Here is a 27,178-nt window from a genome sequence, read left to right as displayed (position 1 = left end):
GGCTTTTGAGCTATGCGTAGCTACACAGTCATGGGTATAGAGACAATAGAGCAGTGGGCTAAGCGCACATCCCTGAGGTGCACCAGTGTTGATGGTCAGTGAGGTGGAGATGTTATTTCCAATCTGGACAGATCGTGGTCTTCCAGTTAGGAAGTCAAGGATCCAGATGCAGACGGAGGTACGGAGGTCCAGGTACTGTAGCTTTTTGATCAGGATTGTAGGACTGAGGGTGTTAAACACTGATCTATAGTCAATGAAGAGCAGCTGGACATATTGTCCAGATGATCTAAGGCTGCGTGAAGAGCCATTGAGATTGTGTCTGTCATAGATTATTGTGGCGATAGGCAAATTGCAATGGGTCCAGGTCCTTGCTGAGGCAGGAATTGATTCTAACCATGACCAACCTGTCAAAGCACTTCATCACCATAGATGTGAGTGCACTGAACAATAGTTATTAAAGGAGATCACATCGCTCTTCTTGGGCACTGGTACAATTGTTGCCCTTTTGAAGCAGATGGGAACTTCCTCGCATAGCAGTGAGAGATTGAAAATGCCTTTGAATACACCAGCCAGTTGGTTGGCACAAGTTTTCAGAGCCTTACTAGGTACTCCATTGGGGCCTGCTGCTTTGCAAGGGTTCATCATCCTGAAAGACAGCCCAACGTTGTCCCTAAGACAGAGATCACAGGGTCACTGTGCCCAGCGGGGATCTTCACAACTGTAGTTATATTCTCCATTTCAAAGTGGGCATAAATGTTGTTGAGCTTGTCTGATAGTGAAACATCATTGCCATTCTTTTTATGGGGTTTCATAAGAAGTAATGACCTGCAAACTATGCCAGAGTTGACATGCTTCTGATCTCGCCTCCAACATCGCTCGGAATTGTTTCTTAGCTCTTGAAATAGCCCTCCACGAGTCAAACTTTGTTTTGTTGTACAGATCTGGGTTGCTAGTCATAAATGCCACAGTTCTAGCCTTCAGCAGAGAACGAACCCCCTGGTTCATCCATGGCTTTTGGTTTGGGAATGTACAGCAAGTTTTTGTAGGCACTGACTCACCTGCACAGGATTTAATGAATTCAGTACCATCTCCGGCATATTCATCCAGACTCGAAGATGACTCCTCGAATGTAGTCCAGTCCACCAATTCAAAGCAGTCCTGTATGCTCTCCTGTGCTTCCCTTGTCCATACATTTTTGGTCCTCACTACTGGTGCTGCAGTCTTTGGTCTCAGCCTATACACAGGGAGTAGAAGTACAGTCAGGTGATCAGACTTTCTGAAGTGGGGGCGTGGGATAGCATGGTGAGCACTCTTGATCTTAGTGTAACAGTGGTCTGGTGTGTTGTTTCCTCTGTACTACGTGATTTGTTGATGATAATTATTTAGTGACTTTTTCAAGCTAGTCTGGTTAAACTCCCTCAAAATGATGGGGAAGGCATCAGCTTATGCTGTTTTGTGCCTGTTGATCACGTTGCTCTGTTTGTCTCAAGCCTGCTTGACATTGGCCTGAGGTGGAATGTATACTGCAACCAAAATGATCGCAGAAATCTCCTGCTGCAGATAAAATGGATGACACTTTATTGAGAGGTATTCCTGGTCTGGTGAACAGGATTGAGACATCACTGACACATTTGTCCACCAATCAGAGTTGTTCAGGGGGCATATGCCCACACCTCTGATTTTGAGAGACTCAACAGTTCTATCTTGACATTGTTAGTGATCTCGTCAATTTAGTTGCTGCATCTGGTAAGGAAGGGTTTAAGTAGGATTCTGTGAAACAAATGACATTAGTGGTCTTAATGTCCCTCTGATAAAGCAACGTAACTCTAAGATCTTCAATTTTATTTACCAAAGACCGTACATTTTCCAGCAAGATGATCAGTACTGGGAGATGAAAACTTCGTTTTTTTTAAACACACTTATAGCCCGGAACGTCAGCCTCATTTCCACCGAGGATACCTCGCGAGGATAGTGTGCCAGCTACAGTCAGCATTGTTTCCATCGGTTTTAAGCAACGATAGATAGGTCAGCTGAATTAAAACATAGTTACTCACTCTCCAGATCTTGGATGCAGTTGTGGTTCTCAGCTGTATCAGGCTGAAATGGGAAAATGTTATCATTTCCAGTGAGCTGTGCCGCTTGGAGTTCACCCTTAAAGGCATCCTGAAAGTAACCTCTTGTGGTGGGAAGCAGTTAAACATTGTGTGATAGGCTGTTTGTAGTGAAGTTCAGGGACATCCCTTGAGAAACTGGAGACAGCTAGGAAATTGGCAGAAAGACTTAATCATTTCCTGATGGTGGATATCTGGATTTTTCTAAGAAAGATTAGTTTTGTTTGTCGCAAGTACATCAAAATGTACAGTGAAATGCATCATTTTGCATCAATGACCTGCACTGTCTGAGAATCACACTGGGTGTTGACTGCGAATGTCCTCATGGTGACATCACCAACATAGAACACCCTCAGCTCACTAACTCCAACTGTGGGAGAAAACCAGAGCACCTGGAAGGAACTCACTCGAGCACAGGGAGAACATATAAACTCCTTACAGACAGAAGTGGAATTTGACCCCGGATCGGTGATTTGCTACTGTTGTAAAATGATTGAGCTAAATGTGATGCTGCCATGTAGACTTGTGAAGAGGTGGTGAAAAACTGGAGAAATGAGGGTGACAGGGAAGTGGCACAAAGGACAGTTAAGTTCTGACGTAAATCAGCCGTGCTCATCTTGAGTGGTGCGGCAGGCTCAAGTTGGCCCTTGCCTTGCTCTTCTGATGTTCCTCTGTTTAAGGTGCACATTACTCCAGGAAATGTGTGGTTTCCTTGTAATAATTGATTCTCTTACTTATCTGGCATTGCACAGAGACTGGTTGAGGTGACTCTATTGAAAATTAGTAGCTGGTATCAGTCCTGAACAGGCAAGCAACTCCCAGTCTCCTTCCAGTTAACAGGAGTCGCCTGCCATTGTTTCCAACTCATCACCTGCAGCCTATTTAAGCCCAGCTTTCATCCACAGTCCTTGTTCACTCATTGAATGAACCAGCCAGCCAGCTGCTCCTAGCCTTCAGTTATCTTGTTGCCTAGTTGTGTTTAGTATCTGTTCTCTCTCATCTTGTGGACCCTTTGTGGTTTGTTATTTTGCACTTTATTATTAAAAGTAAATAATAATATAGTTTTTGTTCTGTGTTTGGGTCAAGCCTCCTCTAAGTTCCTGACAGCTCAAATTATGTTGACCACGGGTAGTTTGTGAATTCCGAGTTAAATTTTTTCTGCCAGATTCACTTCTTGTTGGAAAATAACTGCAAAAATGTAGTGGAACCAGTGAAGCAGCCACAGGCTGGTGCAGATAAATAATTATTGATTGCTGGGTGTGGTGAACAGTAATTGGAGAGGGATTTGTCAAGGTAGAGAGTCAGCCAGTTTAGCTGACTGGCAATTGAAAGCTGTGATGCAGGTAATGGCAAAACAAGATAAGAAGACAAGGGAATGGTCTGATGGGTGCTAATGTATTTTACGTGGAACACAATCATAAAGAGAGTAAACAGAAGCTAGAGGTTAATCCATGGGAAGCCAAGGTGAAAAGGAATGAAACAATGTTAGGAAGCCAGCATGGGTCTCCTGAAAGGACTTCCTTCCCTGTTCTGTGCTGGGTGTCCCAGGAGGACTTCCCTGTTCCCACATCATGTCTATTTATCCCTCCAAGATGGTCAAGAGCAAGGAAGTGTCATTGTAAGGAGGTAATAATCACAAGAGATTCTGCAGGTGCTGTAAATCCAGAGCAACACACACACAAAACGCTGGAGGAACTCAGCAAGTCAAGCAGCATCCATGGAAGTGAATAAACAGTTGATATTTTGGAGTGCAACCCTTCTTAAGGACTGGAAAGGTTGGGGGAAAATGCCAGAATAAAATGATGGGGGAGTGTGGAGAGGATAGCTAGAAGGTGATAGGTGAAGCCAGATGGGTGGGAAAGGTAAAGGGCTGGAGAAGAAAGAATCTGAGAGGAGAGAGGGAAGGAAGATGGGCACCAGGGGGAGGTGATAGGCAGGTGAGAAGAGATAAGAGGCTAGAGTGGAGAATAGAAGAAGTGTGGAGGAGGGATTTTTTTTTAACGGAAGTTGGAGGCTTCCCAAACAGAATATAAGGTGTTGCTCCTCCACCCTGATGATGCAATAAATGACCCCAGAAAATTTACAGCTGAAGTGTCGCCTCACCCGGAAGGACTGTTGGAGGTGAGGGAGGAGGTGAATGGGCAGGTGCAGCACCTTGGCCACTTGCTGGGAGAAGTGCTGGGAGGGAGATTAGTGGGGAAGGACAAGTGAACAGTGGAATCATGGATGGAGCATGAAAGCAGAAATCAGAGATTGGGGTGTGGAGGTAAAGATATTTTTAGTGATAGGCTTGATCTGGAGATGGTGGAAGCTGCGGAGAATAACGTGTTGGATGCAGAGGCTCATGGGCTGGTAGGTTAGGACATCTCTGATGTCCTGAAAGAAAAGCCTCATACTGGGAACAGATATGGCAGAGAAGAAGGAACTTAGAAAAGGGTGGGAAGAGGTATGATCAAGATAGCCATGGTATCAATAGATTTATAAAAGATGTTGGTTGACAGTTTGTCTCCAGAGATGGAGACAGGGAGATCGAGAAATGGGAGGAAGGTGTCAGAAATACACCAAGTGAATTTAAGGGCAAGGTGAAAGTTGGAGGCAAAGTTGATGAAATTGATGAGCCTAACCCATGCGTGCATGAAATAGTACCAATGCAGTCGCTAATGTAGTGGATGAACAGTTGGCTAACATTAATGGGGAAAGGCAGAGCATGAACTGCTCCACATAGCCAGTGAAAAGGCAAGCATAACTAAGGACCATGTGGGTGCCCATGGCTACACGTCGAAACTGGAGAAAGTGGGAAGAGCCAAGTTAGAAATTGTTGAGGGTGATGGCGAGTTCTGCCATATGGAGGAGGGTGGCAGTGGAGGGGAACTACTTGGTTCCCTTTTCCACTCATCCCTTCCCACTAATTTCCCTCCTGGCACTTATCCCTGCTACACCTGCCCATACACATCCTCTCTGACCTCCATTCAGGGCCCCAAACAGTTCTTCCAGGTGAGGTAACACTTCACCTGTGAATCTACTGTGGTTGTCTAATGTGTCAGGTGCTCCCAATACAGCCTTTTCTACATTGGTGAGACCAGCTGTAAATTGGTGAACTGCTTTGTCAATCATCTTCGCTCCATCTGCCAAAAGTGGACCTTCCTGGTGGCCAAACATTTAAATTCCCATCTCCAGCATCTGCAGATTTTCTCTTGTTTGTGATTTTACTTCCCATTGCCATTCCTGTTCTGACATGTTAGACCATGGCCTCTGTTTATGCCACAAGGAGGTCACCCTTGGTGGAGGAGCATCACCTTATATTCCGACTGGTACACTCCAATCTGATGGCATGAATATTGATTTCTCCTTCCTGTAAAAAAAATACTTTTCTCCCCCTCTTTCTCTCTTTTACTATTCCCCATTCTGGCCCCTTACCTCTTCCCACCTGCTTATCACTTCACCTGATGCCCCTCCTTCTTGCCCCTCTCTTATGCTCAACGCTCCTCTCCTCTCAGATTTCTCCTTCTCCAGTTGTTTACCTTTCCCACCCACCTGGCTTCACCTATCACCTTCCATCTCTGCGCACCCCCCCACCTTCCAGACCTGATGAAGGGTCTCGGGGTGAAAAATTGACGGTTCCTCCAGCATTTGGCATGTATGTTGATTGTAAGAATGCATTCCTTTTCCTGAGAAAAGGGGATCCCTTCTGAAACACCAGGCAAGGAGCAGATTTGATAGGCTTTCTCACTTGCTTCTCTCAGACTGAACGGCCAAAGTTCAAAGTAAATTTATGATCAAAGTAGGTATATTGTACGTTACCAAATACTACACTTAGATTCTTTTTCTTACAGGTATTCACAGTAGAACAAAGTAGTAGAATAGAATCAATGAAAATCTACACACAAACAAAGACTAACAAATTATGCATGTACAAAAAGAAACAATCAATAATAAATATTACTGAGAACATTAGTTGTGGAGTCTTTGAAAATGAATACATAGGTTGTGTTCGATGATAAGTTTAGTGCTGAAGTGAGTGAAGTGATCCATGCTGGTTCAGGAGCCTGATGGCTGATAGGTAACAACCGTTCCTGAACCTGGTGGTATGGGACCCTGAGGCTCCTGTACCTTCTTCCTGCTGGTTGTTGTCAGAAGAGAGGATGGCCTTGAAGGTGGGAGTCCTTGATGATGGACGCTGCTTTTTTGTGGCAGCGCTCTTTGTAGACGTGCTCAATGGAGGGGAGGGCATTTCCAGGCAAAGACTATGCACCAATGCAGAGATATGGGTAAGAGAAAACTAAAGTTGTGTCGTTTAGTTGAACACTGACTTATGAAGGTAGTTGCATTGAGGTTTCTTTAGCAATGAACAGTGAGAAATCAGACTAGGCCAGGAAATGGTTTCAAAGTTGCCTCATTTCCTTCTGAAGCAGTACTTGGAGTCCAGCCGCACACTGGCTGACAAGAGAGGAGGGAAGAGGTAGGCGGGGGTGAGGGGAATGTGGGTAGCATGGCACAGCACCCCAGAATATTCGGCACATATGTTAAGCCGACAATGGATATCCATTTCCCAACACATTATTCTCACAGAAGAAGACTGCACACACTCAGCAGGTAAGGCTGTCCAGGAAGAAGGGAAGGCAGGTGGTGAGCAGCAGCAGTATAATGGTTAGACAGGAAACAAAGTCATCAAAACCAGCCTCTGACAATCCAGACATAGCCCTTTATTACACAATGTGAGGGATTTAATGTTCATACTGCCACAAGAGAGGAAGAGTCCTGTTATTCTGACTGTTGTGGTTAGGTTAGTAGTTGAATAATAAAAGATAGGAGCAAAATTAGGCCATTTGGCTCATTGAGGCTGCTCCACCATTCCATCATGGCTGATTTATTATCCCTCCCAATCCCATTCTCCTGCCTTCTCCCCATAATCTTTGATGCCCTGACTAATCAAGGCCCTATCAATCTCTGATTTAAATATACCCAATGGTTTGGCCTCCACGGCCATCTGTGACACTGAGATCCAGAGATTCACTACACTCTGGCTAAAGCAACTCCTCGATCTCTGTTCTAAATGGATGTTCCTCTATTCTGAGGCTGTGCCCTCTGGTCCTAGACATGTTCTATCTAGGTCTTTTATGTGCATCACTGTGCCTTAGACCATAAGGCCATACGGCATAGGATCAGAATTAAGCCATTTGACTCTTTGAGTTCTGCCATTCCATCATGACTGATTTATTATCCCTTTTGTTATGCTTGCATAATTTAAACAAAAGTTCTGATACATGTGATCTAAAAATTTCAAATCAAAACTATTTACAGTGACAGTAGATCAATTAAGATCAAGATCAAGATTGCTGAATGTCATTTCCGGTACACAAGTGAAAGGGGAACAAAATAATTATTACTCTGGATCCAATGCAGTACAGTAAAAATCACAAAAAGAGAAGGACCACAATAATAATAATAACAAAAACACAATACATATAAATATGTAAGCTATCTCATATACAAAAGTCTGAGGCACATATATGTAGCTAGGGAGCCTAAGACGTCTGCACAGTACTGTAGTAATTTTAATTATTGCACTGTACTGCTACTGCAAAAGAAAACATATGTGGGTGATGATAAACCTGACTCTGACATGGGTCTCCATTGTGGACTGAGAGTGGAAGGGGGCAGGGAGCAGAGAATCATGGGTGGGAAAAGGGGAAGGAAGAGGCAAGGGAGCAGGAAGCACCAGAGAAACATTCTGTAATGATCAATAAACTAATGCTTGAAGTTAAATGGCCTTGCCTGGTGTCTCAGAGCTGGGAGTGGGGCACAAAACTTGTTGCACTGTGATGGTTTTATTAAGAGTTGACAGTGCAGGGAAATGTATTTGTGGAAATGTACATAATTCACAAACACTGCCATTGAATTGGGGTTTCACTTTAAGAGGCTGGTGTGACGTAATGACATAATTATGTAGATTTTTACTGTGCCTTGTGTTCAGTGTTTAGAGTACAACAAATGAGCTGTTACGGCATTTTTAAAATATAAAATGCCTCACATCATTTTTATTTGCAAAAACCTACAATAGAACAGAGGCCATTTGGACAGACAGTGATTGAGGTCTACTAAGTGAAGGGAAAGCAAAGATTAAGATGGCACCTAGCATAGAACAGCTACTTTAATACCACAGAGATAAGGAAAATTCCATTCAAATTTATAAATAAGAAATAACCAATTAGAAAGCTATTATTCAAAGGCAGCAGTACCAAGCTAACTAATAAGAAAGCACTTATTTGAATAATGCAGAGCAAAGAAGCTTTCTAGAATTATACTTTGTAAGCCACTTGTAGGATATTAAATTATTATTATTTATATTAGAACTATTTGAATACAAGCAGCTAATTAATTGTTTAACTGCAATGAAAAATAACAATTAAACTCTTACAGTGGTCCCCAACCTCCGGGCGGCGGACCGATACATTGCTGCAAAGCGTGCTGCGGTACAGTGGTAGCCGGAACGCACCCAGCACATCTTTAAGAAAAAAGCTGAAATAAACAAGCTAATTAATTAGGTGCCGCCCGGCACGTAAATGTCAGCCCAGATCAGAAGCGACGCAATCTGATCTGGGCCAACATTTACGTGCCGGGTGGCACCTAATTAATTAGCTTGTTTATTTCGGTTTTTTTTCTTAAAGATGTGCTGGGTGCCTTCCGGCCACCACTGCGCCCCTGCATTCTTTGCGGCAATGTATCAGTCCGCGGCCCGGAGGTTGGGGGCCACTGATGAGTACATTTGTTAGTGGATTTCTGACAAGGGCAAATGTCCTCGTGTAGTTATTGTGGAGAATTTCAGAGTGTCTGTTCATTTTGTTCTTTATTTCAACCCATGCAGTCTTTCAGTCTTTCGTCGTGGTCTGACACTTTTAAGTATAAGGAAGATGTTGGAGATGCACAAAGAGTGGCAAGTGCCTGGGAAGTTCTACCAGATGGGGTCTTCAGGCACTTACACCCCTCTGTGTAAAAAAGCTAAGCTAATAACTTTATAGAGGTGTATAAGGGTCATAGATAGAACGGACAGCCAGCGACTTTTTCCCTAGGGTGGCAATGGCTAATACCACAGGATATACTTTTAAGATGAGTAGAGGGAAGTTTAGGGACAATGTCAGAGGTACTGTAGGATTTTCACACAAAGAGTGATAAATGCCTGGGGTGCACTGCTAGGATTGATGATAGAGGCTGATACAAGAGGGAAATTTAAGATACTCCTTGATATGCAAATGAGTGAAAGAAAAATGAAGGGTTATGGCTGTGCAGGAGGGAAGTGTTAGATTGACCGGGGAATCGGTTTTGAAGTAAATTTATTATCGAAGTACATACATGTTACCATTGACATTCCTTTTCATGCAGGCGTTTACAGGATAAAAAAAAATAGAATAGAATTTTACAAAAAAGATCTACATAAACAGACAAAGACTGACAGACACCAATGTGCAAAAGAAGACAAACAATGCATATTAAAATAATACTGAGAACATGATATGTAGAGTCCTTGAAACTGAGTCTATAGATCATAGAATCAGATCAGTGTAGTGGTGAATGAAGTTATCCACAATGGCTAAATGGATGGCACAACATTATGGGCCATGGGGCTTCCACTGTGCTGTACTGTTCTATGTTTTATTTTCTATATTCCTTTGCAAATTCATTACTGGTTGATTTATGTGACAACAGTTAATTTCTCCCATGACAAATCCTCACAGAGATCAGTTTGCTGATATGTAGGTACTTCCTGGCTTTCTCTTCCTCTGTGATCAGTCTGCAGGAAAATGAAGCAACTGTTTCCCCAATCATTTCCTTGATGTTTACCTAGCCAATGTGAAGGGATGTTACAAGAGTTCAACAGTTGTAGACTTGTGCTTGCTTTTGGCATTCATCATCAAAAGCCTGTTCCTGATTGAAGCACAAAGATTGATTGAAAGTCCAGAAGTTGAAGCCCTCATCGGGCAGCCCAGAGTCTGTGAATCTCTGCATGTCCCCTGGGAAAGAAAGCGTTAATCTTTGAGGAGCATTTGATGACTCTGGGCCTGTACTCGCTGAAGCTTAGAAGAATGAGGGGGTATCGCAGTGAAACATATCGAAGATTGAAAGGCCTAGATAGAGTGGACATGGAGAGGATGATTCCTCTAGTGGGGAGTCTAGGACCAGAGGACTCAGCCTCAGAATAGAACAGAGGTGAGGAGTGGTTTCTTTAGCCCAAGGGTGGTGAATCTGTGGAATTCATTGTCACAGATGGATGTGAAGGCCAAGTCATTGAATACATTTAAAGTGGAGATTGATAAATTCTTGAATAGTCAGGGTGTCAAAATTTCCAGGGAGAAGGAGAATGGTGTTGAGAGAGATAATAAATCTGCCATGATGGAATGGCGGAGCAGACTCGCTTAGCAGAGTGGTGTAATTCTGCTCCAGGTCTTATGGTTTTATGAACTTATTGAAGGGAAGGAGAGGCAGTAAAAACTGAGTTCAAATCCGACGTCATCTGTACGTCCTCCCATGGAATGTGTGGGTTTTCTCCAGTTTCCTCCCACAGTCCAACAACATACCGATTAGCAGGTTAATTGGTCATTGTAGATTGTCCTGTGATTGTGCTAGGGTTAAATCGGGAGTTGCTGCGCTGTACAACTTCAAGAGCTGCGCTGTACCTCAATAAATTAAAAAAAAGCATAAATTACAGCTCAGTGACAAAATGTTTGGAGAAACTATATATTTAACAATTTTTTAATATAATTATCTCTCATTGGAAAAACTATTAATAACACCAGGGCTTTTTATCCTGTATAGATCTGGGGTGTAGGACACTGAGGGGTGATCGTATAGAGGATGATAAAATCATGAGGTAGATAAGATGGATCATCCCTGTCTTTTTCCCCAGGGTAGGGGAGTCTAAAACTAGAGGGCACAGATTTAAAGCAAGAGGGAAATGTTTTAAATGGGGTCAGCAGGGCAATATCTTCACACAAATGGTGGAAGTGCATCAAGTGAGCTGCCAGAGGAAGCAGTAGAGGTGGGCACAATAACAAGACTTTTGGACCACTACATGGAAAGGTTTAGAAGGATATGGTCCAAACACAAGCAAATAGAATGAGCTCAGGTCAATACCTTGGTCACCATAGACAAGATGGGCTGAAACACCTGTTTCTGTGTTGTAAAACTGTATGACCATATAAATGTTACGTAATAAATTAGCGTTGTGATCTTTAGACTTTAGAATATGCCTAATAAGACTGACATGCTGTGAATTCCATCCAAAACAAAACTGTCAAGTGTAAACTGAGTATTGTCTACTGGTTCCCCTCTCACTCTTTCTCTTCTCACCTGCCCATCACCTCTCTTTGGTTCCCCTCCTCCTTCCCTTTCTTCCCATGGTACTCTGTCCTCTCCTATTAGAATCCTCCTTCAGCCCTTTACCACTTCCACCTGTCACCTCCCACCTTCTTATTTCATCCCCAACCACCCAGCATCACCCTTGCCTGATCTCACCTATCACCTGCCAGCTTGTATTTCCTCTTCCTCCCCCCACATTATTCCACTTCTTCCCCCTTCCTTTCTAGTCCCGATTGAGGTTTTTGGCCCAAAATGTCGACTCTTTATTCCTCACCGTAGGTGCTGCCTGACCTGAGTTCCTTAAGCACTTCGTGTGTGTTACTCAAGATTTCCAGCATCTGCAAAATCTCTTTTGTTCAGGCTAAGTATTGAACATGTTCCAAGTATGCATATTGTTCAGTGCTGTTTTTTCAGTCATGGTAACAGAATTTAATCATATGTGTCAATACTGATAATAAGATAAATGAAGTACATAAAATAACTAAAATGACTGGGCCCAGAAAATACACGCTCTTACGACTCAAGCAATCCTTTCATTTTACAAGCATGAGAGATCTGCAGACACTGGAAATCCAGAGCAACACACACAAAATGCTGGAGGAACTCAGCAGGTCAGGCAGCACTGATGGAAAAGAGTAAACAGTCAACAATTCAGGCTGAGACGCTTCTTCAGGACTGGAAAGAAAGAGGAGAAATCAGTACCAGTAGGTGGGGGAAGGGGAGGAAGAAGTACAAGGTGGTAGGTGAAACTGAAAGAGTTGGAGGGGTGATGTAAAGAGCTGGGAAGTTGATTGGTGAAAGAGATAAATGGTTGAAGAAGGTGGAATATGATAGGAGAGGAAAGAAGACCATGGCAGAAAGACAAGGGGAGGAGCACCAGACGGGCAGGTAAATTGAGAAAGGGAAAGAGGAATGGTGAAGGAGAGAGTGAGGGCAATTGTTGGAAGTTCGAGAAATTGATATCCATAGATGCTGCCTGGCCTTCTTTTGTTTTACTTGTGCACAAGGAGAACAGCATGGTTCCTGTCAGCCTCTCTGTTCTTTTGAACAGAAAACTGATATTTTTATACAGAATTGGCTTTTCTGTTACAGATATTGAGCATTTGGTAAATTGTATATGTTTGAAATCAATATTTGCAAGTTGAATCACCATTCACAATAAAGGTGTTAAAGTCAATCGAAACTTCAAGTGGACAGCCGATGATACTTTGAAGTTAGCAAAGACAGAGCCTTAGTTGTTTGGTTCCTTTCACATTCTGTGTAATCTCAAATGTCTCCAGCACCCCTTATTGTGTAAAAAGAAGCTATGTTTTAGGAAGACATTTCTGGAAAACTCTCACTAAAGACGCCTCACTCATCTGGCTTGAGTACACACTGCCACACTTAATCGAGCCATCTTTTCTGTCATAAGCAGAGGTGTCTTTGGTGGTCTCACTTGACTACAATTGCCCCAGGCTATTCCAGACATTCCACCCTGCAAAAACTCATTTCAGGGAGGTAGCACCATCAATTTGCGGGAGACTCCCAGAACTTCCGGGAGAGGGGGGATGTCTGCTATTCTTGTCTGGACACTGTCTTTAACCCTTGCCTTACTGCAACTTCCACATGTGTTTTTGAATTACTATGTTCCGGGAAGAGTGGATTCCCTTTAAATGTTTTCTGATTCCTCACTCCTTGTAGGTGATTGTTCAAAGATCCTTTTATCTACATGCGAACTTCAGCCTGAGCAAATCAGATCCTGTTTCTCAAAAAGTCGCACAATTGAACAACTCTTTGCTGTTTATAACTGGAACACAGGTAGGAACTGGGTATTTTGAGAGAAAACCAAGATTGTAATGAATTAACTGCTCACTGTAACAAATTCATTTGCAGGGCACAAGGGAAAATGTGTGTGAATGGGGCTGTTGGGATTGTAACAACTGGCATAGTGTTAATGGGCTGAACGATCTCTTTCTGTGCCACACCAGTTCTACAATTTTATCCTCCCTTTCCCCAGCCCGGTGGTGTTTTTAACAAACTTTACAAGATTCACTTTATGAATGGAATTTGTTTGAAAAAAATGTACCTTCAGTTAATTACAGAAAATGACATAAAACTTTTTTTCTAGTTCGGTTTCTTTTTGTTCTTCCTTTGTCTCATAGGTTTTGAGAAATTAATTTCATGAATGAAGTCTAGGCTATTTTAGATTAATTCTTGAACCACTTCATAAAAGGCTTCAAGTGATTAGTGTGCACTGGTGTTTTTTTTCTGGTGCAAGTTCAAGTTCAAGTCCAAGTCTATCTAATATTTATCCATGCATGAATATAGCCAAACGAGACAGAGTTCCTCTGGGGTCAAGGCGCAAAGCACATTACCAACAGGACACAGCACATTGCACGTAACCCATATGGTAACAATTTCAGAAAAACATACAGTCATAAAGAGAAAAAAATAATACAGCTCAGGTCCCTGAGTGCCATGACTGTAGAATTGATGGTAAGTTCTCCCGCTTGTTTTTCATCATAAGCATACAGATACAGGGTAAAAATGCCAAACAAATGAGCTTTTAGCCTTTACAAACAGCCGGCTGGTGGCATAGTGGCATCAGCGCTGGACTGCAAGGCGGAGGTTCCGAAGTTTAAACCCAGCCGGCTCCTCCCGGCATGCTTTCCATCCGTGTGGGGTTAAGAGATGGTGATCTCTTTGGGAAAAAAAACTCACCTGGCAGAAGGCAATGCCAAACCGCTGCTGTTACTTGCATCGTGCGTGAATTCCAACTACGTCAGGATGGCGTGGGAGGAAGTCGTCGGCTACCCGGAAAAATTTCAGATGCGACCTACATTATTACTATTATGTTACAAACATGACAAATGTAACTTTAAGCAGATAGGTTCCAGGGAGAGACAGGAGCCTGGGAGCGAACAGAATGCAAAACTGTCCTGTTCTCAATTCCCAGGAGCTACAGTATTTGCAAAAGTTTTGCGAAAGTATTGTTGACAGAGTAATTCATAGAACATGATTGTGCAAGAATGTTGAGACCGTAAGACATAGAGCAGAATTAGGCTATTTAGCCCATTAAGTCTGCTCTGCCGTTCCATCATGGCTGATTTATTATCCCTCTCAACCCAATTCTCCTGCCTTCTCTCTGTAACCTTTGACACCCTTACTAATCAAGAACCTATTAACCTCTGCTTTAAATATACCCGATAACTTGGTCTCCTCAGCTGTCTGTGGCAGTGAATTCCACATATTAATTACCCTCTAGCTGAAGAAGTTCCTCCTAATCTCTTTCTAAAGGGACATCTTTTTATTTTAGGGCTATGTGCTCTGGTCCTAGACGCTTCCACATACTTTCCACATCTAGTCCATCTAGACCTTTCAATATTTGATAGTTTTCTGGGTTTCATTGATACTCCTCCCACCCTTCTTCCTTCTATCCAGTGAATACAGGCCCAGATCCATCAAGTATTCCTCTTACATTAACCCTTTCATTCCTGGGTTCATTGTCATGAACCTCTTCTGGACCTTCTCCAATGCCAACACATCTTCTCCAAGAAAAGGGGTCCAAGACTATTCACAATACTCCAAGTGCAGTCTCACCAATGCTTATTAAAGTCTCACCTAGGCTTCATAAGGCTAAGTGGAGCAGTCCACCTGAGATGTAATATTAAACAATAACTTCCAGTTGATCAACCCAGGTGCTGGTCTTCCTGATTTCAAGTTCATTTTGCTTATGTCTTTCCAGTGCCAAACACTTATTCCCACCCCCCAATCCCTTATCATCTCCTGACCCCTCTTCTTTAAAGCTCTCTCAGCTAGACTCCAAACCCGCAAGCTTTGTTAAATTGATTTTGTCCAAGACCATGATGCCCAGCACCATTCTACTGCTTTCACCCACCATACTGATATCGATTCTTTCCTTTGTCAAAGCCATTGGGTTGAAATTCCCATTCACATCTCTGAATTTCACTGTGTTGTTGACCTTCCTTCATACTAAAGCATTGCCTTCTACTGAACTTGGCATTCTACAACTCCAGCCTGATTTGCATTCTTCTGGCAGCTTCAATGGTGGCAGTGCCTCCAGGCCCAAGGTCTGCCCCTCAGGTTCTCTATCTCTCTGCTAAAGGCCCTCTGTAAAATCCCTTCCCTTGGCTCAAGCTCTCAGAACCTCTCCTTACAACCACTGTAGGTTTTTTCTCCCTTTACTTCTGCTGAGGCCCTCCATTGGTCATGGTCAACGATAGATGTTGCATTCCAGCTGTCAATGTGATACATAAGCCAAGACAGTATGATGTGGAGAGCAAGTTGTTGCCCATGTGGCAGCCACCTCACCCCCAACCCCGCAGCTGATGAATCCAAAGGAATGGCAGAGACTAATACAGTTTGACACAGTTGTCATGATGCTTCCGGTTTGGTTGCCGGCCACTTGACCATGGTTTTTGGTCGGGCGCCGGACACTCGGAGAGATTCGGCGGCGTGGGCGGGGTCCTGGCGCTCGGCCAGGGGCTGTGGTCAAGTGGTCGGCGACTTGGGCCAGCTCCCCCATCGGAATTAGTCTGGTGAGGAGGGTGTGAGGACACCCAGCAGGACTAAAAACAAACAAGACCTGACAAAGGGCGGATGAGCTCCTTGTGAGGCAATGGCCATCTTCCGTGGAAGAGGTTAAAGCCTCACCACGTATCTACGAATCATATGCTGTGCACCTAGTTAGAAGAGACATGATGAACTTGGGCGCTGCACTGTATGCCTGGACCCGCCCAAGGCCTCTACCTAAGGAAGGGCTGAGATTGAAGAAGCGGCCACGGCTGGAGGTCGACACAGCCTTGGGCTCGAGTTCGGCGGGGGCGGCGGTGGGCGGTGCTAAGGCGGCCAGTGAGAACAAACTGGAGAAGAGGCTGTACTCGGTGCTGTTGCAAGATCGAAGAAGGTGGAGGTGCATAGCTGCCAACCCCGGATTCCGGATGGCACCCACTGACTGACTGTCACGATGTGTGCAGTCAATATCAGAATCCAAGTGCGGAAAGAAGACAGGCTCTGATATAGAGATGCTGATGAGTTTATTTATAGTAATTCCAAAAGAACATCAGAAGCTCATCTGAGCGGCACTGCAAAATGTAACATTCTCAAAACTAGGACCCCTACGATAAGCACTAATTGGTCATCTGCTTAAATAATACAAGTGACTTCCGGTCAAGATGGCGATGGTTTAGTCGCTAAAAGCTATTGCTCTGTTCTATTTCTTACCTCTGCACTCCTTCTCTCCCTCTTTTTTCACTCCAAACTGTTAAACTTTTTATTCTCCCTCCTGCCTGCGAATACACCTGTTTTACAATGGCTTCAAAGGCTACCAAATTGGGGAAAAAAGAAGTTCCAGTGGCCGTCTTCTTGGGCGAAAGCATTATCTTGATATTACAACAGCATCGACAGGAGATAATTACTGAATTTAAGTCCTCTTTCAGTTCGCTGGAATTGAAATTGGATCAAATTAAATCCAAAGTGGAGGATCATGCCCAACGTTTATCACATCTTGAGTCTGCCACGGATGATTTAGACCGTCGTTTTAAAGAGTTGGAAAACGTTTGTTCCAGCTTGAGAGATCATAATAGCAAGCTAGTATCCAAGGTTACCAACCTAGAAAGTCGGAGCAGACATCAAAATCTATGTATTCTCGGCTTGCCAGAGTCTATTGAAAGTGGGTCCCCCACTGAATTTTTTTCCCACTTTCCACCCCGCCCGAGATAGACAGAGATCATCGTACTTTAGCGCCTAAACCGGAGCCAGGGCACAGGCCACGCCCAGTAATTATTCGTTTTCATCGCTACCAGATTAAAGATCTCTTGGTTAAAGAAGCCTGTTGGAGAGGGAAGTTAGAATACAAGGGTCAACGAATTCGTGTTGTCGAGGACTATGCTCCCCAAGTTCTGAGTCTGCGAGCTGAGTGTAAAGAAGTCATGAAAGAACTATATAATCGCGGATTCAGGCCTTCCTTTCAATTTCCAGCTCGACTCTGAATCTCTCTTACTAGTGGAGGGAAGAAGTGGTTTAACTCGGCTACAGAAGCTCAGAAATTTATCGATAGCCTCTCTGTTACTTTGAATCCCTCAGATTCAGTTTGATTACTTATACTGGTGGAGAAGTACTTTTTTCCCTGTTTTTTTTTCCCTGATCTTTCTTTCTTAATTCAGTAAATTTTTTTTATAGTTTCTTGTGGGTAGGTCACTGGGTAAAGTTTGTTTACTTGTTTTTATATTTTTTCTTAAATACTAGTTCATATCTTTTTTTTGGTTTATTACCTTGAGTTAAGCTTAACAAATTATGGTGGAATTGTTTTTCTTTTCACTATGTATTACTTTAGTTTGTAGTGCTAAAAGTTTTCTGGTTTTTAATTGATAAAAGATGGAGCTGATGACGATGTTAAGAGACAGGAAGTTGGGGTTATGGGGTAGCTTTTTTTTTGAAGAGCTTGCTGCTGCTTTTTGGTAGCTTTCTTGCCATGAGGTGTGGGGGGAGGAGGGAACTCTAGTGCCAATATTATTCATAGAACCTTTAGATATTTGTATTATTCAGGACGTATTTCTGTCCTGTTTTTCTTGTTTTATACTTTTTCCCCAGAGCTGTTACTCGAATTTCTGATAATGGTTTTGCCTACTGTCCTCTATCTTTTTTTTAAAAGGACAATGGTTAGTCCATTGAATTTTGTAAGCTGGAATGTTAAGGGATTGTTAAAAGAAGGAAGATCTTTTCACATCTTAAACAGCTTAATGCAGCAATTGCTTTTTTGCAAGAAACACACATTTGCAGTTCTGATAATTCTCATCTCATGTTAAGATGGGTGAGGTAGCACTTCCATTCTACTTTTCAGGCTAAAGCCAGGGGGGTCTCAATTCTTATAAATCAAAATGTTCCTTTTGAACTTCATAACAAAGTACTTGATACAAATGGTTGTTTTATTATTGTCTCGGGGAAATTATATAAAATTATATATTAGTCTTGGCTAACTTATACGCTCCCAATTCGGATGATGTGGTGTTTTTTGATCGTTTTTTGTCCTTATTGCCTGAGCTGAGTTCATATTCTCTCATATTGGGGCGATGATTTTAATTGTTAAATTCAGTTTTGGATCGATTCCTCTATTCCTATGCTACCAAGTAAATCTGCTTTATCAGTTCAGTCTTTCCTTTGCAATTATGGTATCTCTGATGTATGGTGTTTTCTCCATCCAAGTGAGAGAGATTACTCTTTTTTTTCACATGTCCATCACACTTTTACTAGAATTAATTATTTTTAATTGATAATCAGCTGATTCCATCTGTTCGCTCTTGTGACTATCAGAGTATTGATTTCAAATCATGCCCCAGTCACCCACTGTCTATAATTCTTCCTGCTTTCCCCAAAATGAATAAGCATTGGTGTTTTAATCTGACCCTGTTGTCGGATAATGATTTCGTAAAATTTATGGAGGACCAGATAACTTTTTAAAAAAAATGCTTACACGTCATCTGAAACCTCAAGTCAAGTTGTTTGGGACGCTATGAAAGCATATCTAAGGGGTCAAATAATTTCATATACTGTGAATTTGAAAAGAAAGGCCCATAAAGTGCGATTAGATCTGAGCAATCAAATTAAAACAACAGATCAACTACAGTGTATATGCCCAGACCAAAAATCCGGAGTTGTATAAGAAACACGTGGAACTTCAAACTAAGTTTAACCTTATTTCCACTCACCCAATTGAACGCCAACTTTTGGAAAGTAAGAGCTGGTTTTATATTCATGGTGATAAATCTGGTAAATTTTTAGTTAACCAACTAAGACGCCCTAAAGCTAAACAACATATTACAAAAATTCGAATGGGAAATGGGAATATTACCTTGAATCATTCTGAAATTAATGACACATCCAAGAATTTCTATTCTCGACTCTATACTTCTAAATCTTTAAATGATAATATTTCTGTCAAGCATTTTAAAATAGTTTAAATACTCCTACACTTTCTCCTGATCTCAAAGCAAAACTGAATGAACCATTATCATTAGAGGAAATATCCTCAGCTATTTCTGTATTGCAGTCTGGTAAATCTCCTGGACCTGATGGGTTCTCTGTAGAGTTCTATAAATCATTTTCCTCACTGCTTTTGCCTCAACTAATTTTAGTTTTATCCGACTCATTTAAACAAGGTAAGTTACCAGCATCATTTAATGAAGCATGTATCGTTCTTTTAGCGAAAAAAGGCAAGGATCCATCAGTGTGTTCTTCGTCTAGGCCGATTTCTTTGCTAAATGTTGATGTTAAAATTTTGGCTAAAGCTTTGGCCTGCAGATTGGAGAACATTCTACCCTTAATTACTTCTGAAGCCCAAACTGGTTTTATAAAAAATAGTCTCCCTTTTTTTAATGTACTGTGTCTATTTAATATCTTATACTCACCTTCAGCTGGGATTCCTGAATATGTCATTTCTTTAGATGCAGAGAAAGCATTTAATTGTGTGGAGTGGTATTATCTTTTTGCGGTTTTAGAAAAATTTGATTTTGGACAAAGTTTTATTACGTGGATTAAATTGTTATATTAACACCTCACTGCTTCTGTCTTGACCAACTCTCAGCAATCCCAACCTTTCAACCTTAAAGGTGACACCCGGCAAGGGTGCCATTTAAGTCCCTTACTTTTTGATCTGGCCATACAGCCACTGGCGATTGCATTTCGTAGCTGTGCTGAATTGACGGGGATTTGGAGGGGGGGGGGTGTTGAGCATAAAGTCTCTCTTTATGCTGATGATCTATTACTTTTTATATCAAATCCGACTACCTCCTTATCCCCATTGTTTTCACTTCTTAACAAATTTAGCCAGCTTTCCGGATACAAACTTAATTTACATAAGAGCAAACTCTTTCCAATAAACAGAGAAGCACAAATATTAGAAGTTCATAACCTCCCTTTTAAAGTAGTAAATAATCAATTTACTTACCTTGGCTTTACAGTAACAAGGAATTATAAGCGTCTTTTTTGAGAAAATTTCACTAATCTTTTAAACCATACAAAACAGAGTCTATTACAGTGGTCACCCCGTGTATGTCTCTGATAGGTCAAATTAATGTTAAAATGTATATCCTTCCTAAATTTTTATGCTTATTTCAATCTTTACCAATTTTTATTTCTAAAGCTTTTTTTGACTCGTTAGATTCTATTATTTCGTCCTATCTATGGAAAGGCAAATGTCCCAGACTAAATAAAGCTCACCTTCAAAAACCTAAAATAGTAAGCGGTATGGCTTTGCCCAATTTTCGTTTATATTACTGGGCAGCCAACATACGTTGTCTTATCATTTGGTCTTACTTTTATAATCAGTCAACTGCCCAATATGGGTGGCAATGGAGTTGAACTCTTATGAGAATCTCTCCATTCCCGCACTTCTTGGATCCGCACTTCCTTGCCATCTGCCTAAATCAATTGTTAATCCTGTCATCAGACACACTCTGAGAATATGGGCTCAGTTCAGAAAATATAATGGTCTTCACGGTTTCTCTCTCTCTAGTTCTATTCTATATAATCATCTTTTTCAGCCTTCCATGCAGGATTTCACATTTCAAGACTGGCACAGGAAGGGCATTAGGTGCTTTGAAAATCTTTTCATAGACAATCGTTTTGCAACTTTTGAACAAATGTCTGTAAAGTTCAACCTACCCAACACTCAATTCTTCAGATATCTCCAAATTAGACATTTTATCAACCCTTTAATAGCAAACTTTCCTGAGGTACCCGATAAAATTGTTGTGGACATTGGGTAAATGCTTAATATCCACTATTTGAGATATGTTAGCGATTTTGAGGTGAGCCCCCTTTGACAAAATTAAAACTGCCTGGGAGAATGATTTAAATTTTCCTCTGTCCGACGATGTTTGGGATTCAATTCTCAAGTCAGTTAATTCAACTTAATTATGTGCTCGCCACTGTCTTTTACAGTTCAAGGTTGTACACAGGGCTCATATGTCTAAAACTAAATTATCGCAGTTCTATCCTGATATTAGTCCCTGTTGTGACAAGTGTAAAGGGGGCGAGGCTTCCCTTATTCATATGTACTGGGCTTGTCCTAGCTTGGAGAAATTCTGGAGAGATGTCGTTTTAACTTTATCCCATATACTTAATTGCTATTTGGAACCTAACACTCTGATTGCTCTTTTCGGCACCTCGGGAGAAGTTGACACGCATCTGACTCCGACTAAACGTCGTACATTGTCTTTTGCCTCTCTTTGGTCCCCTAATCTGAGGAAAGACATCCTTGCCATAGAGGGAGTACAAAGAAGGTTCACCAGATTGATTCCTGGGATGGCAGGACTTTCATATGATGAAAGACTGGATGAACTAGGCTTATACTCGTTGGAATTTAGAAGATTGAGAGGGGATTTTATTGAAACGTATAAAATCCTAAAGGGATTGGACAGGCTAGATGCAGGAAGATTGTTCCTGATGTTGGGGAAGTCCAGAACGAGGGGTCACAGTTTGAGGATAAAGGGGAAGCCTTTTAGGACCGAGATTAGGAAAAACTTCTTCACACAGAGAGACAGAGAGTGGTGAATCTGTGGAATTCTTTGCCACAGGAAACAATTGAGGCCAACTCATTGGTTATATTTAAGAGGGAGTTAGATATGGCCCTTGTGGCTAAAGGGGTCAGGGGGTATGGAGAGAAGGCTGGTACAGGGTTCTGAGTTGGATGATCACCCATGATCATACTGAATGGCGGTGCAGGCTCGAAGGGCCGAATGGCCTACTCCTGCACCTATTTTCTATGTTTCTATGTTTCGGCCAGACGTGCAGTCCTTTTTAGGTGGAGAGGTGTTGCCCACTCACTCATGCTCAATGGCTCAGAGACATTATGTCCTGCTTAGACCTTGAAAAGATTCATTACTTACTTCTTAATTTGGACATAAAGTTGCAAAAGGTGTGGGGACCTTTTCTTGAATATTTTCATAATTCCTGTTTAGATTAAGGGTTTATTCCTCCTTTTTTTTCTTTTACATTTAAATCCCTTACTTCCAGCTTCTTTTGCATTAAGACTTGCATTTTTTTTTGATGTGTAAACATATTATAGCTCAGGTAGTAGGCAATATACCTTTTTTTTAATAAATACAGCTCTGTGGTGATAAAAGTTCTGATCAACTTTTCTATATATCATAAGGTTGGCTTGGAGTTGGGTAGTGGGAGGGTGGGGTCGTAACTAACTTTATGGATGCTTTTCTTTAACTGTTATGAACTGTACATTTGATATTCTGTTTTGCATTGTATAAACATTTTTTTTATTGGTGTTTTTGTTGTTGCATTGTAGAAACTTATTAAAAAAATTAATAAAAAAATTTTTAAAAATAACTCAAGTAACATGGCATCCCCAAGACTATCAAAATAAATTTAACAAGCTTAAACAGAAAGCACCAGAAGACCGCATTACAGAGATTGAGTCGCTCAAGAAAAACACAAGGAGCTCTAAATGATTAATGACTTCCATTAAACAGCTATTAACCAATTCAGGTGCTTTAAAAATCCTGGAGTTTCAGAGTTCAATCCTGGTATCCTCTAAAAGGTGTCTGTACATTCGTCATGTGGAATGCATGGGTTTTCCTCGGATGCGCCAGTTTCCTCCCACAGTCCAAAGACGTACTGGTTAGAAGGTTAATTGGTCATTGTAAGTTGTCCTGTGATTAGGTTAGGGTTAAATCAGGGTGGCTGGGTGGTCGACTTGGGGGGCTGGTAGGGCCTGTTCTGTGTTGTATCTCTAAATAAAAAATTATACTGACGTGTTGTGTGGCACTTCCCTTCTGGGGGTGGAGCAGGAGGATGAGCTGGAGGGAGGGGCTTCTAAGCATGACGAGAGCAGCAGGGTCCATGTTTACTAAGATTTAAGCAGCTGATTGGAATCCAGCTGTAATCAGTCAGATTAGCCTTATTATATGTAGAATGGCATAGCAACTCACCTGAGGATTTCCCTTCTCTTACTAATATAAACCTTCTCCTTTTTAATTGCAGGTGACCCAAGTACCAATCACTGGACCAGGCTGCCATCACTTTCTCACCTGCTACAAATGCCAGATGGCACCTTCCTTTATGAAGTGTGGCTGGTGTGATGGACAATGTACCTGGCGGGAGGAATGCCTGAAAACATGGATCCCAGATACTTGTTCACCTGCAGTAGTTGAGGTAGGTTTCTGGATGTCTAAAACTTTTTTACCTTCTGTCCATTAATGTGGACATTTACCTAATGATGTTTATTTACTTATTGAGGTACAGCACAAGGCTCTTCTGGTCTTTCAAGCTGTGCCGTCCAGCAATCCCCAACCTAACCCTAACCTAATTGCAGGACAACTTACAATGACCAATTAACCTACTAACAGGTATGTCTTTGGACTGTGGGAGGAAACAAGAGCACCTGGAGAAAATCCACACATTCAATGGGTAGGATGTACAGTCTCCACAGATGACATAGAAACATAGAAAACCTACAGCACAATACAGGCCCTTCGGCCCACAAAGTTCTGCCAAACTTGCCCTTACCTTAGAAGTTAACTAGGGTTACCCATAGCCCTCTATTTTTCTAAGCTCCATGTACCTATCCAGGAAGCTCTTAAAAGACCCTATTGTATCCGCCTCCACCACTGTCGCTGGCAGCCTAATCCACGAAATCACCACTCTGTGCGTAAAAAAAACTTATCCCTGACATCTCCCCTGTACCTGCTTCCAAGCACCTTAAAACCGTGCCCTCTCGTACTGGCAATTTCAGCCCTGGGAAAAAGCCTTTGACGATTAATGCTTCTCATCATCTTATACACCTTTATCAGGTCACCTCTCATCCTCCGTCGCTCCAAGGATAAAAGGCCAAGTTCACTCAACCTATTCTCATAAGGCATGCTGCCAATCCAGGCAACATCCTTGTAAATCTCCTCTGCACCCTCTCTATGGTTTCCACATCCTTCCTGTGATGAGACGACCAGAACTGAGCACAGTACTCCAAGAAGAGTCTGACCAGGGTCTCATATAGCTGTAACATTACCTCTCAGCTCCGAAACTCAATCCCACAATTGATGAAGACCAATGCACCATATGCTTTCTTAACTCCAGAGTCAACCTGTGTAGCAGCTTTGAGTGTCATTGAACTCCGAACTCCAATCCCCCGAGCTGTAATAACGTTGCACTAACTGCTATACTGGATCTCTGAAGATTATGGTTGAACCTGTCAGTATTAATGGTGTTCACTCCTCTGAGTCAACATCATGAGTTCAAGTTCCATTGGTTTTGGTTTATAAATGTTACTTGTACCAAAATGCAGTGAAAAGTTTGTCATGCATACTGTTCATACTGATCAGAACATTACACAATGCATTGAGGTAGAACAAGATAAAACAATAGCAATGCAGAATAAAGTGTTCCAGTTACAAAGAAAGTGCAGTGCAGGTAAACAATATGGTGCAAGATCATAAGGGCAAGAGTCCATCTTATTGTTCAAACATTCTGTTCAAGGGTCTGATAACAGTGGGATAGAAGCCATCCTTGAGCCTGGAGGTATGTGCTCTATCTTCTGCCTGAAGGGAGAGAAAGTGGTTAGGGTCTCTGATTATGCTGTCTGCTTTACTGAAGCAGTGAGAAGGATAGGTGAAGTCTATAGAGGGGAGGCTTGTTTCTGAGCTGTTTCCACAAGTCTGTAATTTCTTATGGTCACACGCAGAACATTTGTGATACCAAACCCTTATGCATCCAGCCAGAATGCTTTTTATGGTGCATTGATAAGAATAGTTGTGTTGATTGGCACATGTCAAACTTCTTTGAGTTCATGAGGAAATAGAGGAGTTTTCTTGGCCGTGGGTCCTATGTGGTTGGACCAAGACAGGTTCTTGGTCATGTCCATTCCTATGAACCTGAAGTGCTCAATCCTCTGGGCCTCAGCACTATTGACGTTAACAGGAGCATGTGCACTGCCCCCCATCCCAACTCCCTGAAGTCAATGACCAGCGCTTTTATTTTGTTGACATTGACGGAAAGTTTGTTGTCATGGTAGCATGTCACTAAGGTCCCTATTTCCTTGCTATACTCTTAATGCATCAATATTTAAGATACTGTCACACTACATCTGCAAACTCAAGATCTACCTTGGCACTCCATAGGAGAGAGCTGAACACTTAGTCAGAGTTCATGCTGGAATGCCTGAGGTCCTTTTCTACAGACTAGACATAACATCTGGTTCTGACTGAAGCATCTGAGCTGTAGAGCAAAATATAAACTGATATAAGGTCTTGGTCCAAAATATTGGCCTTTCTTTTCCCTCCACAAATGCTGCTTGACCCATTGTGTTCTTCAAGCAGTTCCTCATACATTAACCCTTTCATTCCTTGGATCATTGTCATGAACATCTGTGCCCATTTTGGGTGGATATAAAACATCCAGTTGTTGAAAAGATTCAAAGTTTAGCAAGATGGTTGACCCATTGTCTTGGGGAATAGTGATATTTAGTTGTCGGCCAAGTCATTTTTTATTCCACTGCTCTTTGTGAGACTGACTGCAGCTGATGTTATACAGTCACTGTGCAAGTACTTTAATGGTTTCAAGACACTTTAAGACAGATATGAAATTTATCACATCAAACTTCTCTCTCTGTTGTACTTTTTATTTCATAACTGGTTTCTGCTAATTGAGTTATTGAGTTTTACAGTGCAGGAACAAGTGCTTCACCCCAAATCATCCATACCAGCACATTTGCCTGCTTGAGCTAGACCCATTTACCTGCAGATGCACCATACCACACGTCACCTTTCCTATCCTTTTACGTGTCTAAGTGTCTTAAGTGATGTAGTTATACTCCCTTTTGCTAATTCTTCTGGTAACTTACTCCATATACCCTCCACAAGCTGTGAGGAAAAAGTTGCCCCTCTAAATAGTCCCCTTTAAATCTTTCCCATACACCTTAAAACTGTGCCCTCTGTTTTCAGACTCCGTTATCATGAGGGAAAGATTGTTACCATTCATCTAATCTATAAGGTCACTCCTCGGTGTCCTTCACTCCTGGGGAAAAAGAACCTATCTTATCCAGTCTCTGCTTTTTAACTTAAGCTTTCTAGTCCTGCTAACATTCTCATGAATCTGTCCTGGACCCATTCCAGCTTAATGACATCCTTCCGAACACGAGGCAACAGGAATGCACACAATATTCCAGGTGCAATTTCACCACCGTTCTCATCTTCAATTGCAGTAAGATGAGGAAGTGATGTAGATAAATGAGGAGCGGAAAAGGAGGTGCCCTTTGAGCCTGTTCCACCATTTTTAGAGATAAAAAGATAAAGATAAAAATTAGCTTTAATTGCAACATGTACATCAAACTGCATCATTTGTGTCAAATCAAATCAGTGAGGATGCGCTGGTGTCAGCCCACAAGTATCGCCCTGCTTCCAGCACCAATATAGCATGCTCACAACTGATAAACCCCAACCATATATGTTCATCTTTGGAATGTGGGAAGAAACTGGAGCACATAGAGGAAACCTACGCTATTTGTTTTTACCACGTACGCTTTGGCACGAACACCAAGAAATGCCGATTGCCAAGCAGCTTCGACAGTGCCAATGCATTGGAACATTGGAGGTCTATAAACACCATGGGTTCCAGCTGCCAAGGTCATCTATTGTTCATTAGAGTCACAGAGTCATAGAAAATTACAGCACAGTAACAGCTCATTCAGGCCACCTTGTCTATACTTTCAG

General features: G+C 42.0%; 1 protein-coding gene across 3 annotated transcripts in view; it reads left to right on the top strand.

Moving 5' to 3' along the window:
* Positions 1 to 27,178, top strand: part of mst1rb (macrophage stimulating 1 receptor b) — a 268,407-nt gene that overhangs the window by 133,126 nt on the left and 108,103 nt on the right. For all 3 annotated transcript variants that reach the window (XM_072280811.1, XM_072280812.1, XM_072280813.1), the window contains exons 4-5: positions 13,146 to 13,262; positions 23,460 to 23,630. In XM_072280811.1, coding sequence (XP_072136912.1) covers positions 13,146 to 13,262; positions 23,460 to 23,630 — 288 coding nt within the window. The remainder of the gene's footprint in view (positions 1 to 13,145; positions 13,263 to 23,459; positions 23,631 to 27,178) is intronic.

Source organism: Mobula birostris, chromosome 16, assembly GCF_030028105.1.
Source record: "Mobula birostris isolate sMobBir1 chromosome 16, sMobBir1.hap1, whole genome shotgun sequence".
NCBI classification, from domain to species: domain Eukaryota; kingdom Metazoa; phylum Chordata; class Chondrichthyes; order Myliobatiformes; family Myliobatidae; genus Mobula; species Mobula birostris.
This window is presented reverse-complemented; position numbering and strand designations above follow the sequence as displayed.